General features: G+C 49.8%; 1 protein-coding gene across 4 annotated transcripts in view; it reads left to right on the forward strand.

The window, feature by feature from the left end:
- The window catches only part of PACS1 (phosphofurin acidic cluster sorting protein 1), a 121,056-nt gene that overhangs the window by 56,805 nt on the left and 51,676 nt on the right, over positions 1–12,575 (forward strand). For 3 of the 4 annotated variants that reach the window (XM_075938962.2, XM_075938961.2, XM_075938964.2), the window contains exon 2: positions 8,762–8,849. In XM_075938962.2, the coding sequence (XP_075795077.1) occupies positions 8,762–8,849 (88 nt within the window). Of the gene's footprint in view, positions 1–21; positions 54–8,761; positions 8,850–12,575 lie in introns of those variants that run through there. The other variant, XM_075938963.2, reaches the window with a different exon arrangement.

Consider the following 12,575-nt stretch of genomic DNA (forward strand, 5'->3'; position numbering starts at 1 on the left):
GCTGGCGTGCCAAGATTGTCCCCAGCTAGTGTCCTAATGAAGTGTGAAGACAAGTATGTTGCTTACATATTTTTTAGGTCAAAGCTGAACTTGGTCTGTTTTTATATTTGTTTCTCTAAACACAAGAAAGGATGGCTGGCTGATCTTTCAGTTAAAAGACAGGACTTGTGAGGTTTGGGCTCCATTCCCAGCCCCACCAGTTATGTCCTTGCTTTGTTTCCATAAAGTGTAAAACAAGAAGAGACCCTTCCTTATTTCAGGAGTGGTGGGTTACTTAGGTCAGGTCTACACTGTAACCGGAAGGTTGGGAAAAGGTACGCAATTCCAGCTATGTAAAATACCATCTTCACAGCAGGAGGCCAATGGAAGCAAATGCTCCCGTTGTCTCCCCTTGCACCTCGCAACTGCAAGGAGTGCCAGGCAACCAGGCTGGATTTGAAGATAGTCCACCACTTCCCATGGTAGGCTGCTCCAATGACTAATCACCTGGGCTTTTAAGCATTTGTGCCGTATCTCCAGTTTGAATTTGTCTGGCTTCATCTTCCAGCCATTGGTTCTTGTTCTGCCTTTCTCCCTGGCTGGTGATATACAGCATTTTCGCCCCATAAAGAGACTTTGATACCATGAGCGAATCACCCCTTGATCTTATTTTGGTTCAGTGCCTCCTTTCTATACCACCTCCCATTTTTCAACATCTGTTTTAAGATGTGGCCCCCTGAACTGGCTGGGCTGTTCCAGAATGGGTCTCCCCAGTGCTGAATACAGGAGTGATATCCCCTCCCTATGCCTACTCTCTTCCCCCTTGTTTACACAGCCACGGGTGATATTAGCCCTTTTTAGCGAACATGGCACTGGGAACTCACAGCCAGTTATTTGTCCACCATGACCCCTGAATTCTGTCCAGGCTCACTGCTCTCCATAGTACAGGCCCTGCTTTGTAGGCATGGCCTGTATTCCTTTGCATTTGGCTGTATTAAATACCATGCAGGAAATAGATTGGCCAGAAGAGTGCGTTAGCGGAAGTCCTGACCAAAGAGGCAGCTGGGGATATTTTGGCTCATCCCCTCTTTTTCCCCCATGAAGAATAAAAGCCTGCTGCTTAGCCATAGTAAGCAAAGGGATTCCATTAGCTCAGGGCAGAAGCTGGTGCTGAAGATCTGGGGTTCAGTTCTACTATAGATGAAAAAGCCCAGTGTGCTACATGTTGTTCCCATGCCTCTGAGCACCAGAGGATTGTAATTATCAAGCGTCTCTCTAATATTTTATTGTGCTAGCAGCAATGTAACTTTCACTCCAGAATCTTGGGGAGTTTGACAGTCAGCAATTGCTCCAGCCTGGTGGTGCTCCGATGAGATGGATGTTATCTAGCTGAAAGCTGGGGAAATTGAGGCACAGGTGGGATTTTCTAAGCATTGGAATGTGAAAATCGCAGCTGGAGTGACTTTCCCATGGTCAAAGTGAAAGTTGGTAGTAGCACAGATAGAAATAGAACCCAGGTATCCAGTCTCTCATGCCACTACTCACAGTTATTAGGAGGAGGAGGAGGCTTTATCTTGTGGCGAGGGCAATGGCCTGGGTACTAAGGCGTGCATTGCATTCCCACCTTGGTCCCAGACTTGAGAGCTTGAGAAGCTGCTTATCCCTTCAGACTTCAGTTTTGTCTCCTTAACATGGAAACAGCCCCTCCCTCCCAGGGATGCTGAGTTCCTTAGTGCTGTAATAAGGATCTGTAGGGAAAGGACAGGTGATGCTGGACGAAGCTGGTAAAGAGCTAACTGCATTATCCTTGTGACCTGCATTTCCAACTCTTGTAGCTTTCAGGGGGGTTGTTCATGGGGATCGAGTGCAGACCAGTCCCGTGTGGGCCTGCTGTCTCACTCCTGACCCACGTGATTAAGTTGTGAAAGCTTCAGTGATGCTGACTGGAGCTTTCTCAGGAACTCCATCATAAGTTTTCTGCCTGACAAAGCTATATGCTTTCCCAAAAGATTTCACAGTGATGGATTCCAACAACAGCCCCCAGTACATCAGGAACTCCCGAGTTTGCAACATATCCTAGATCGTCCTTTAGAAATCTTATCTCTGATTCTAGGTAATTCTTTCCCCCTGTGGTGCATGTAGGGTTATTACTGACAGCTGGCTGCTAAACTTAGCAGGGTGGGGAGGGCATTCTGAATGATCACAGTTCATGTTTGCAGTCCTTCCTGGCTGATGTGGGGCAGCTTGCTGGCTGCCATAGGCCAGAGAAGTGCAATGCATGAGGTGGCCTGGATGATGTCACCTGAGTAATAATTTTTCCTGAATTTGCAATTACCGGTATGTCTTGGAAATGGCCTGTGACTTTCTCCAGGGTCCTCTTAGGTATCGCTTAGCATTGTGGCAATAAAACTTGTTCTGTATCTGTCATGGCTCCTTCCCCACGTTGGCACGATATATGCAATAGTGGGGGCCAGCAAAAGTACCCCAAAAACCTTATCTACCAGGCTTTGATATAAAACTTACCCCCAAAATCTTAACCTAGATTTTGGGGGTAGAATCTCTGCTGCCACCACCCAAGTATTGATATAAAAATCAGGGGAGAGATCACTTGGGCAATTTCACCCCTAAAGTACAAACCAGGACACAAGAATTAACCAATACCAGATTAATAAAAATAAAAGAGAGAGAACTTTTATTATCACCACAATATTCCTGTTGCAAGCATAATAACTAGATGGAAAAGTAACAAAATAATATACTCATGGAGGAAAATTTTACCATGGGCCAGGAACTTAGTTACAAAGGAGAGCAAAACCCATTTTTAAATACATAGACATCAGATCCCATTTCCCAAACCATAAAACCTAACAGATTTATCTAAACTTCCCCCTTACAAAGGGAAGAATGGTTTCTTGGAGAGAGAGACATGTCTGTCTGTCTGTCTCTCTCAGTAGCTGGAGAGGAACTGCCCCAGAGACAAAAGAGGGAAAAACCCAAAAATTCCTTTGTCCCAGTTTGAAATTGCTACCTACATTTCTATTTGTTGACCTTGATCTTTATCTGCTTAGGTTTAAGTACCCATTCTCCAGATACTTAATGATGCCTTCTCCCCCTCCCCTCCACTTCCCCCTTCCTTTTTCCTGTCTCTTTCCCTCTCCTATTTATTTCCGGTTTTCATATCCCCTACTCATAACTCCAGTCATCTGAAGAAGTGGACTGTGCCTACGAAAGCTCATGATACCATCTACATGTTTTGTTAGTCTATAAAGTGCTACCAGACCGTTTGTTGTACATTTCTATTGGCTGCCTGCCACCTGGTTTAGGTAAGGGACATAGGGACATAGGGACATGCTGGCTAACCCTCATGATCATGGCTGAATCTAAACACGGCTCCTGTGAAGGAACAGTCTGCCTGTGACTCTCGGATGGAAAAAGAGGAGCTGCAGAAAGATGCAGGTTGAACCTCAGACTTAGGAGGGGTGACTGGGACAAGTCAAGCCTAGGTGAAAGGGCAAGGAAAGGATACAGACTGGGTGAGAGAAGATGTGTCTAGGTGCTTATTGCTTTAACCCTGTCTCAGCTTCAGTTTCTCTGGCCCAGTAAATCATACTTGGTTTTGAAGATGCTGTCCTGGGTCACTGCAGATTCTTACTGGCCACAGGCTCCCATAGAGAGGTCTATAGCTAAACCCACACCCAGTTGGGCTAGCTGAGGTAATCTGGTTGGTGAACAAGAGGTGTTGTAGCCTGGTGATCTTATCTAAAGTGAGGTGAACCACAGGGGTTCCCATTCGGGAGAAGGACAGGTAGAAGCACTTGAAAGACATGGCCAAGGAGAGAGCAAGGGAGAGGCACAGCCCATTTCAAGCTGTCGCGTGGGAGTTAATGGTAGCTGGGCAACTCTGAAAACCAGGCCACTTCTAAGCTGGCTAACTAGAGACATCCAAATCTGCAGATTTTATCCTTTGTTTCTAAAAACAAAAACAATGATTCCCTCATCCTGCTTGATCTGTTTGGTGACAGCACTGATCATTATTCTGACTAAAATGTCTTCAGTTAGCTCTCCATGTGCTGGGAGCTCAAGGACAGTATAGGATAAAGGTGGGGGTGTGGTATCTGCGCACCCTAATCTCCCTTTTAACAGAGGTTTTTTCCTGGGAACTGCCTTTTGTGTATGAAGTTTTTCCAGAGCATGTGGAAATCCAATTGCCAGCAGCTCCATGCAAGCAGAGAATACATGTAACTGTACTGAGCATCTGTGAGGTTCCACATTGTGCAAAGAAGCTTCTGGCTTAGAGTTCCCTTGTGCTGGTCTCTTATCTGTCACAGCAGCTATGCAGATAACAACAGATATTCCCACATGGGGCTCCACTTAGCCCCTGTGGCTCTCAAAAGGTCATACTGCTTGAAAGAGATAGTTGTTTAGGAAGTGGAAGCAGCAATGTTTCTTCAGTAAGCACCTGTTACGTATTTGCTATAAGCTGGCAGCAGGGCCTTACCCAGTTTTTCTCACCAATGCCTCCCTGAGTCCCCGGTACTTGCCTGGCTCCTTCCAGAGCTCTGGCATTTGCTACTGTTACAGGCGCGTTCATCCGTGCAGATGAACAATGAGCCATGGATGACTTACCATGTGCCTGGTACACATGCTGCATCTCAAGAGGTTTCTCTTTGCAATTAACCAGTTCTGGCTCCATCTGCCTTTTATTCTTCTTCTGCTTCTTGATTTCCAACTGCTAGAGATTGGGATGGGCTTGGTGGTAAAGTACCAGACTTTTCTTGGGAAATCTGGGTTCAGTTCCTGGCTCTGCTACAGATTCCCTGACTGACTGAAACATTAGGGCCTTGATACAGCTTTCCCCTAAGTCCCAAGCTCTGATGACTTCCTCCTCCCTCCCCCCCGACCTTTCTTAATAGACCATGGCAACCTGATGCGTGTTTGTCTGGCCTGGCCTCCTTAGTTTGTCCACAAACAGCACAGAGCTGACCTATTAAACTAGTCCTGGCCAAAAAGTTACTGGGGTGTTGGCGCTGACGTCAGGTCAAAGCGTGATCTGGAGAAAACTTTGTTTTCAGAGGCTGCATGCTACTCCCAGAGTTTTCACAAGGGGCTTGCTGTGGAAGGAACCCTGGGCAGGAAGACATCTCCATCTACTGCCTCTTGGGCTGCCACAGTGGGAGACCATTGAGAGGCAGCAGTGGCAGATACTCACCAAGAGGTTCATATTGAGGAGTTACTGCTGTGGGCTGATCACAAGAGTCTAATGGCACTTCCAGTGCTTCCCAGTAGGAGGGACTTTTCTGCCGTCACCTCTCTGGTGGCTGAGGAGTGATAGATCCTCAAATGGCCTTCTCATATGCAAGCTGGAGAGCACCTGCTGGTGCCATCCAAAGATTGTAGCTTCCACCTGAGGGGAGTGACCAGTCCTGAGGCTTGATCCTGGGAGAGGAGGCAGGGTAGAGTTGAGTTATAGGATTTTAAAAATAATAATATTATTTTAGCTCTTTATATCTGAAATTTCATGGTGTTGTAATTTTAGGGGTCCTGACCAAAAAGAGTTGATGGGTCATGAGCTTATTGTAAGGGTGGTTGTAGTACCCTTACTTCTGCACTGCTGTTATTGCCAGCTGTGCTGCCTTCAGAGCTGAGCAGCTGAAGAGCGGTGGCTGCTGGTCGGAGCCCAGCTCTGAAGGCAGAGCTACCACTAGCAGCAGCTCAGAAATAAACATGGCATGATATGCTATTGCCACTGTTACATCTGTGCTGCTGCCTGAAGAGCTGGGCCCTCAGTCAGCAGCTGCCCAGCTCTGAAGGCAGCAGTGCAGAAGTAAGGATGGCATGGTATGGTATTGTCATCCTTATGTGCTTCTGCTGGGCACCTGGTCAACAGTTGCCACTCTCTGGCCACACACTTCCGAAGGCAGCACAGAACCACCCTAAAATAACATTGTAACCCCTCTGCAAATATCTTTTGGAACAGGACCCCCAATCTGAGAAATGTTGATCTTCCCTATAAAATCTGTATAGAAGAGGGTAAAAGCACAGACCAGACCAGATTCATAGTCTGTGATGCATTTTTGATGGTTTTGAATTTGGTAGGGCTCTAAGTTATGTGGCTAATCCCAGATCTCACTGCCCGGAGACAGTGGCGATATATAATTGGAGGAAAATCGCATGTGTGCTAGGGGGTGATTTACAGAATGTTTTCTCCCTTTGCTCCAGTCTCTGTTCCCTCCATTACAAAGAATGGAATTATTGGCCATGCACCTAAGTGATATGCTATTGAAATGGGACTTGTGCTCCTAAGTCACTTCAGCACTTTTGGGAACCCTGCTCAGTCTCTGTACATAGGCAGTCTCCCTCCCTGGGTCCATACTGCCTTTACAGTCCCACAGGAATGAATATTAGCACTTTAATGGGAAGGAAAGTAGGAGAGTGTGTCTGAGCGACCTGAACATTTCCTTTGTGTAGTGAGGTCCACAAATCCAGAAGGTTGCTGCAGGATCTGGTGCACGGTTTGAGTCAGCAGGAAAACAAGTCGGTTTCTGTTGAGCTCAGTACAGGCAGTCCCCGGGTTACGTACAAGATAGGGACTGTAGGTTTGTTCTTAAGTTGAATCTGTATGTAAGTCGGAACTGGCATCCAGATTCAGCCGCTGCTGAGATCAGTTTCAACAGTGGCTGAATCTGGACACCAGTTCTGACTTACATACAGATTCAGCTTAAGAACCCCAGGCGTCCCCAAGTCAGCTGCTGCTGAAACTGATCAGCAGCTGATTCCAGGAAGCCCCGGGGCAGAGCAACTCTGCCTCGGGCTTCCTGTAGTCAGCCGCTGGTCAGTTTCAGCAGCGGCTAACTTGGGGACGCCTGGGACAGAGCAGCTGGGGTGCTGCTGGGTTGGTCCAGTAGCGCGGCTGCTCCTCGGCACTACTGGACCAACCCAGCAGCACCCCAGCTGCTCTGCCCCAGGTGTCCTGATTCAGCCACTGCTGAAACTGATCAGCAGCAGCTGAATCAGGACTCCTGAGGCAGAGCAGTTGGGGTGCTGCCGGGTTGGTCCAGTAGCGCCAAGGAGCGGTGCTGCGGGACCAACCGGCAGCGCCCCACCTGCTCTACCACAGGCCCCGGGCTTTGCTCCATGTCTCCCTGGTCTGCTGGGGGGGTAGGGGGCACTAGCTGCGTTCCCCCCCAGCAGACCAGGGAGACGCGGAGCAAAGCGGCGGAGGACCCGGGCCGGACCCGCGGCCGCTTCCAGATCAGCTGGAAGCGCCGCTGCTCCGGCCGGGTCCTCCGCGGCTTTGCTCCCCGTCTCCCTGGTCTTCTGGCTCCCCCAGCAGACCAGGGAGACGGGGAGCAGCTTTTCTCGCCCCGGAGGAGGCGGGCGGCGGGACCAGGCGTCCCACCGCTCCAGTCCTCCGGGGCGAGAAAATCTCCGTTCGTAACTGCGGATCCGACGTAAGTCAGATCCGCGTAACTCGGGGACTGCCTGTAGTTTGTAGCTGTTGTATCTGCCTAGAGTTTTCTTGGAAGCAAATTCTGGGGGTCTTGCCCATCAGCCAAGCAGGTAACTTCCACAGAGTGGGAAGGTCTTCGGCGCCTGGGCTGCCTGATTCCTGGTAATGACTGGGAGGTCAAGTTTGGTTCCCCCCAAAGCTGTAGAGCCATTGTAATGGGAGTGCAGAAGTGGCTGCTCAGTGAAAGAGCATCTCCCAATTTCTCTGGGGCAGGTCTGGCTGTTGGCAAAGTACAAAGTGTCTCTCAGGATGGGCATCCTTTGAAAATCACTTTTGAAAAATCCTTTAATGGATGGCTTGCATTTCCCCATTCCCTGCTCACGATAGGACACAGGCAGTGCAAGCCAGTGAAGATCACTGGTAGCCAAAAGCCGCATTATTGAAGGGTTTGGCATGGCCCTCTGAGACCACTGGCTAATTGGGGCTTTACAGTGTGTTGGTCTGTGTGCCTTCCACGCATTCACTGCATTTCATAGATATGATGGCCAGAAGGGCCTGTTCTTTTCTCTTCTGATCTCTTGTTACCTATCACAGTCCATAGCACCTTGCCCTGTAACTTCTTCTCCAGGCTCTGGCTGAATGGAACAGGTTTGAGTTGCCTTCAAAGTCTGTAAGTTCAAAGCAGGTCATCTGCAATGTTCTTCGACTCCCACCCCAGCTTCCTTTCCTTTTTCCTGAGTGCTCTTTGTTTTGCAGGAGGCTGGCCGGGCCAGGCACGTGTCTTGGAAAAGATTTGCACCACAGAAATGCACAAGAGCATGTAGACAGTCTTGGGGAGTGTCTGCTCCAACCTGCTTGTAGCCCGAAGAAGCACAAAGCTCTGGGGAATTGGACTAGGAAGCCAGGAGTAGATTGCATCAGTTAGGGAGGGGAACCTTTTTTGGGTCTGGGGCCTCTGACCCACAGAAAAATCAGTTGGGCCACACACAAGCGAGAAGCAAAAAAACCTCCTCGTTGAAGTGGCCCCCAACTGAGGAGAAAGATGCTTCCCACATTTCCCTTGCCCACCAGAGTCTAGCAGGGCCCAGCCTAGTAGATTTTGGATGCTCCGGTCCTATAATGAGGCAGCATAGGGACTGGAACACCAATTCAGTCTCCCCAATGCTGGGGGTGCTGAGCCTTGGAGGGCTGGATGCAGGTAAGCCAGGAGCTGCATCCGGCCCCCAAACCTGAAGTTCCCACCCCTGATTCCTTGTTTAGCTTCAGGAATGCTTCATCTCTCTCTGCATCTCCCCACTGCTCTGAGTCCAATTTCTGACTTTCTCCCTACAGGTTGTTCAGCTTGACCCTGAAGAAGCTCATCATGTTGAAGGAGATGGACAAGGATCTAAATTCAGTGGTGATAGCTGTGAAGCTGCAGGTCAGTGTGCTGAGTCAACAGCCTGAAGTTGGTGTGCATTGCACGTGAGCGCAGGATGGAGGGCTCCAAGCTAGTCACCACTGCTGCCTGCCTGGGTTCTCACTTCTCACGCTGATTTTTCCCTCCCCCCCCCCCCCCCCCCCCCCCCCCCCCGCCTGGTGCCTGTTTCCTTACCTGAAAATGAGGTGAATTATTCCCACCTGTGTAAAGCACATGGAGAGTGACAGATGAAGAGCTCTATGCAAGAGCTAGGTAGAGGTTTCCCCTCTATTGTATGTAATGTTCTGGGTCCTTACCATCCGGAACAGCAGTTATTTTGCCAGTCAATCTATCCTGCCCCCAACGGGGAAGTGCTGACAAGGGGCTGCTATCGTGAGGAGGTGGGAGAGGGGGTAACAAAGCAGAAGGGGGGTGATTGACTCGTCATGCATTGAGGCGCAACCCTGCAAGGCACGGATGTAAATCAAACAGGAATGTCTAAAAAGGAAGGTCTCTAAGGTGTCATGAAGGAGGCAGGCCTTAGGAGGGACGTGACTGCTGGGAGGAGGAATGGCCTGGACGAGGAGCCCCTTGCAGACCTAGGGGAGGGGACTTGGTTAGACAGGCTGTTGACAAGCAGGCAGGTGACAAAAGTGACTGAGTGAGCGATGGTGGCGTTCTGTAGAGTCAGAGCCATGGAGAAAGAGGAGCCAGTGGCAGGGTCAGATGACTCGTGACCCTAGCAGCTGCATTTTGCCAGGCGTTCAGTGGATCCTGGGTGTGTCGGGGAGCCCAGAAGAGAGAAGGTTATGGCTGCCATGCCAGAAGATGAGAACTGGAGGGAGAGCTGGGCTCCCTGACTGCTGGCCCTGGGGATAGGGTATCTGCTGCAGAAGGCCAAGAGGTCAATGTTGTCCCTGCTCCAGTTAGGTGGATGCTGGTACAGATGTAACATGCGGTGGTCTTTCTGGTAATCCTCTTGCATTGGGCACATGAGGAACCAACATTGACCGTCCACTGCTTTCTGATCTGCTAATGTGCCGGAAGCCCTGTGCGGTCACTGACATGTATAACCCAGGCTGTCGTCTTGCATCTTTTCTCTGCAGCTTTGTGAGGTGATGCCTGGGAGCTCTTCCTCCCTGCTCCCCCAGCTGTAATGAGTCTCGCTGAAAGCTGTTGCTCTTGCCTGCAGTTCAGGTTGTTAGTTTTGCAAGAGATCATTGGCATGCTCGACACGCATCGCCTACCGCTGTCTCTCCACTGTTGTCTGGAAGAGCCAGCCTCCTCCAGATCGCTGGTTGAGGTGCCCAGTGGGGATTCCCTGCAGCACTTGGAGAGGAGGTTGAGGGCTGAATCACTTTGGGTTAATAAGTGCAGCTATTTCTGCACTTGAAAGGGCAGGAAGAAATTAATCTCCCCTTTCAGGAGCTCAGGGGGGTTAATTCAGGCAGTGTCACTGTGACTGCAGCCCTTTAGTTAGAACGCTTGTGTCGTTAATTATGCGGGGAGACAGGCTCACTCAGAATTTCCATTACATGGTGCACCCGGTACAGGGAACCTCTGGCCTGCTGCCTAATTTCATCCGGCCTGCGGCAAATCATTGCACCCCAGGCCACAAGCCCCAGTATGTCCCAGCATCTCCTATGTACAGGGGACATAAGAGAAGCTCCCCTGTACTGCCCCGTTGTTGACTCCACAGCTCCCATTGGCCAGAAACCGCAGCCAATGGTAATGGCATGGAGGGTGCCTGTGGGTGTGGACAATGCACACCATGCAAAGTCACCTGGCTCCTCCACCTAAGGGCTGGACATAGCAGTCACTTCCAGGAGCAGTGTGGAGTCAGGGCAGGCAGAGAGCCTGCCTTAGCCCTGCTGCACCGCTGACCAGGAGCTTCCAGAGGTAAGTGCCAGCTGGCAGGAACCTGAACCCCCTGCCTCAGGTCAGAACTTCCTCCCACATCCCAACTTCCTCCCAAACCCTGCACCCGAACTCCCTGCCCCAGCCCACTCCTGTTCTCCAAAACCTTGGCCCAGCGTGGAGCCCCCTCTTGCTCTCCAAGCCCCTCATCACCAGCCCTACCCCAGAGCATGCACCCCCCTTCAGAGCGCTCACCCCCTGCAACATCCTACCTCAGGCCAGAGCCCCCTTTTGCATCTTGAACCCCTCATTCTGCCTTCACCCCAAGCCTTTGTGCCCCCCTCCCTGCAGGACTGGAGCCATGAGCATCAGCTTGCCCTGCTGCAGGGTGAAGCTTCGAGCCTCTGCACCCCTCTGCAGGACTAAATGTGGTCCATGATTGACTTTTTCTGTCAGTGGCTCTGTTTAAAAAAAAAAAAAAAAAAAAAGGGTTCCCCACCCCTTCATTATACTCCACATGTGTAAGCCATCAAAACGAGAATCCAATCACAGTATATTGTCCAGATTTTCAAAATCAAACTGTTCCTCTACATTAGTGGTGGTGTTAGGACCCAGAGTTAACATTCCACTCGATGAAAAGTAGGGCAGAGTCTCACCTCATATAGCTGTTGTTTTAGGCTGTTGCCAAGCTTGTGTAGCGTAGACTCTTCTGACTCCTGCTGCGCTCACACTCTGAACTTAGCCTACAGCCAGTAAGAACTGGAGGATCTGGTTTCTGTTCCCACTTTGGATCCTGCCCTTTGAGGCCTTCTGCTGATCATTTATTTCACCTTTTTGTGCCTTACGTCCCCATTGTCAAAGGGGCTCCTGACTGCCCCCCTTTGCAAACTGCTCCGAGATCTTTGGGTGCAAAGCCTGTAGAACAACAGGCAAACTACAAGTTGTCTCCTTAGCTTTCCCTTTGATCTGACCTACGCTCCCAGGGTTCCTCTGCAGGATCATGGTAGCAATCATATTAGCTTTAGGGAAGAAGAAGAAAATTCACGTCATCTTTTCCTGGACAGCTTTTCTGTACTGGGAGAAAGCTGAAGCAAACGTGCAAGGGGTGTGGTTCCTGGCAAGTCATGGCTTCTGGACAAATGCAGAGCCCTGGTATTGGGAAAGTCAATCATAAGCTAGATCTTGGGATCAGTACTAGAGGTACACGGTCTGCTCACAGAAGATGAATGATGCTGGCCATCCAGGAAAACAAGTGGGGTATCAGAGAAATTATCCAATTCTTATTGGAGCCTACGGAGAATTTTGATCTCATAGACAGACATGCATCAGTGATTCTGGCTTCATGTGGAGTCATTCTGGTATCCCCTCCACAACTCATCCTTTCCCCAATCTTGCTCCAATTGTATATTCTCCCCATCCACAACTGGAGAATGCAGAAATCAGGAAAAAAAAATGTAGGGGATCTTCCTCATTCAGTTCAGGGCACAGGAAACATCATGCGAGTAGTGCATATTTCAGCTGGAACAGAGTGATTCATTGAGGTCTCTGAGCTTCCAGGCCTGTTCTGGTTGTGACAATCAGTGTGTATGAAAATCCCCTCTGCCCTTCCCCAGAGAGAAACTCTCCTGTGCTGGGCAGTGCAAAGTTTACTATCTGTATGTACATTGCCTACCCAAGGGGAGATGAAGTGGCAGAAGTCAGATTAGTAGAGTAACTCCTACACCCAGAAATATCCCGAGTTGTAAAGCTGTTTGGTGGGCTGGTGATTGACTGCCTTGTCTCTGGAAGCTGTAAATCAAGTGCCCTGCAGCCTCTGTGTGGGAATGTAAGGTGGTGAATGGCATCTTGCAAACCTGGGCAAGAGCCCTGCTTTGTTTTCCCACCTCTGCC

This window comes from Pelodiscus sinensis, chromosome 11 (assembly GCF_052426305.1).
Source record: "Pelodiscus sinensis isolate ZL-2025 chromosome 11, ASM5242630v1, whole genome shotgun sequence".
Taxonomy (NCBI): domain Eukaryota; kingdom Metazoa; phylum Chordata; order Testudines; family Trionychidae; genus Pelodiscus; species Pelodiscus sinensis.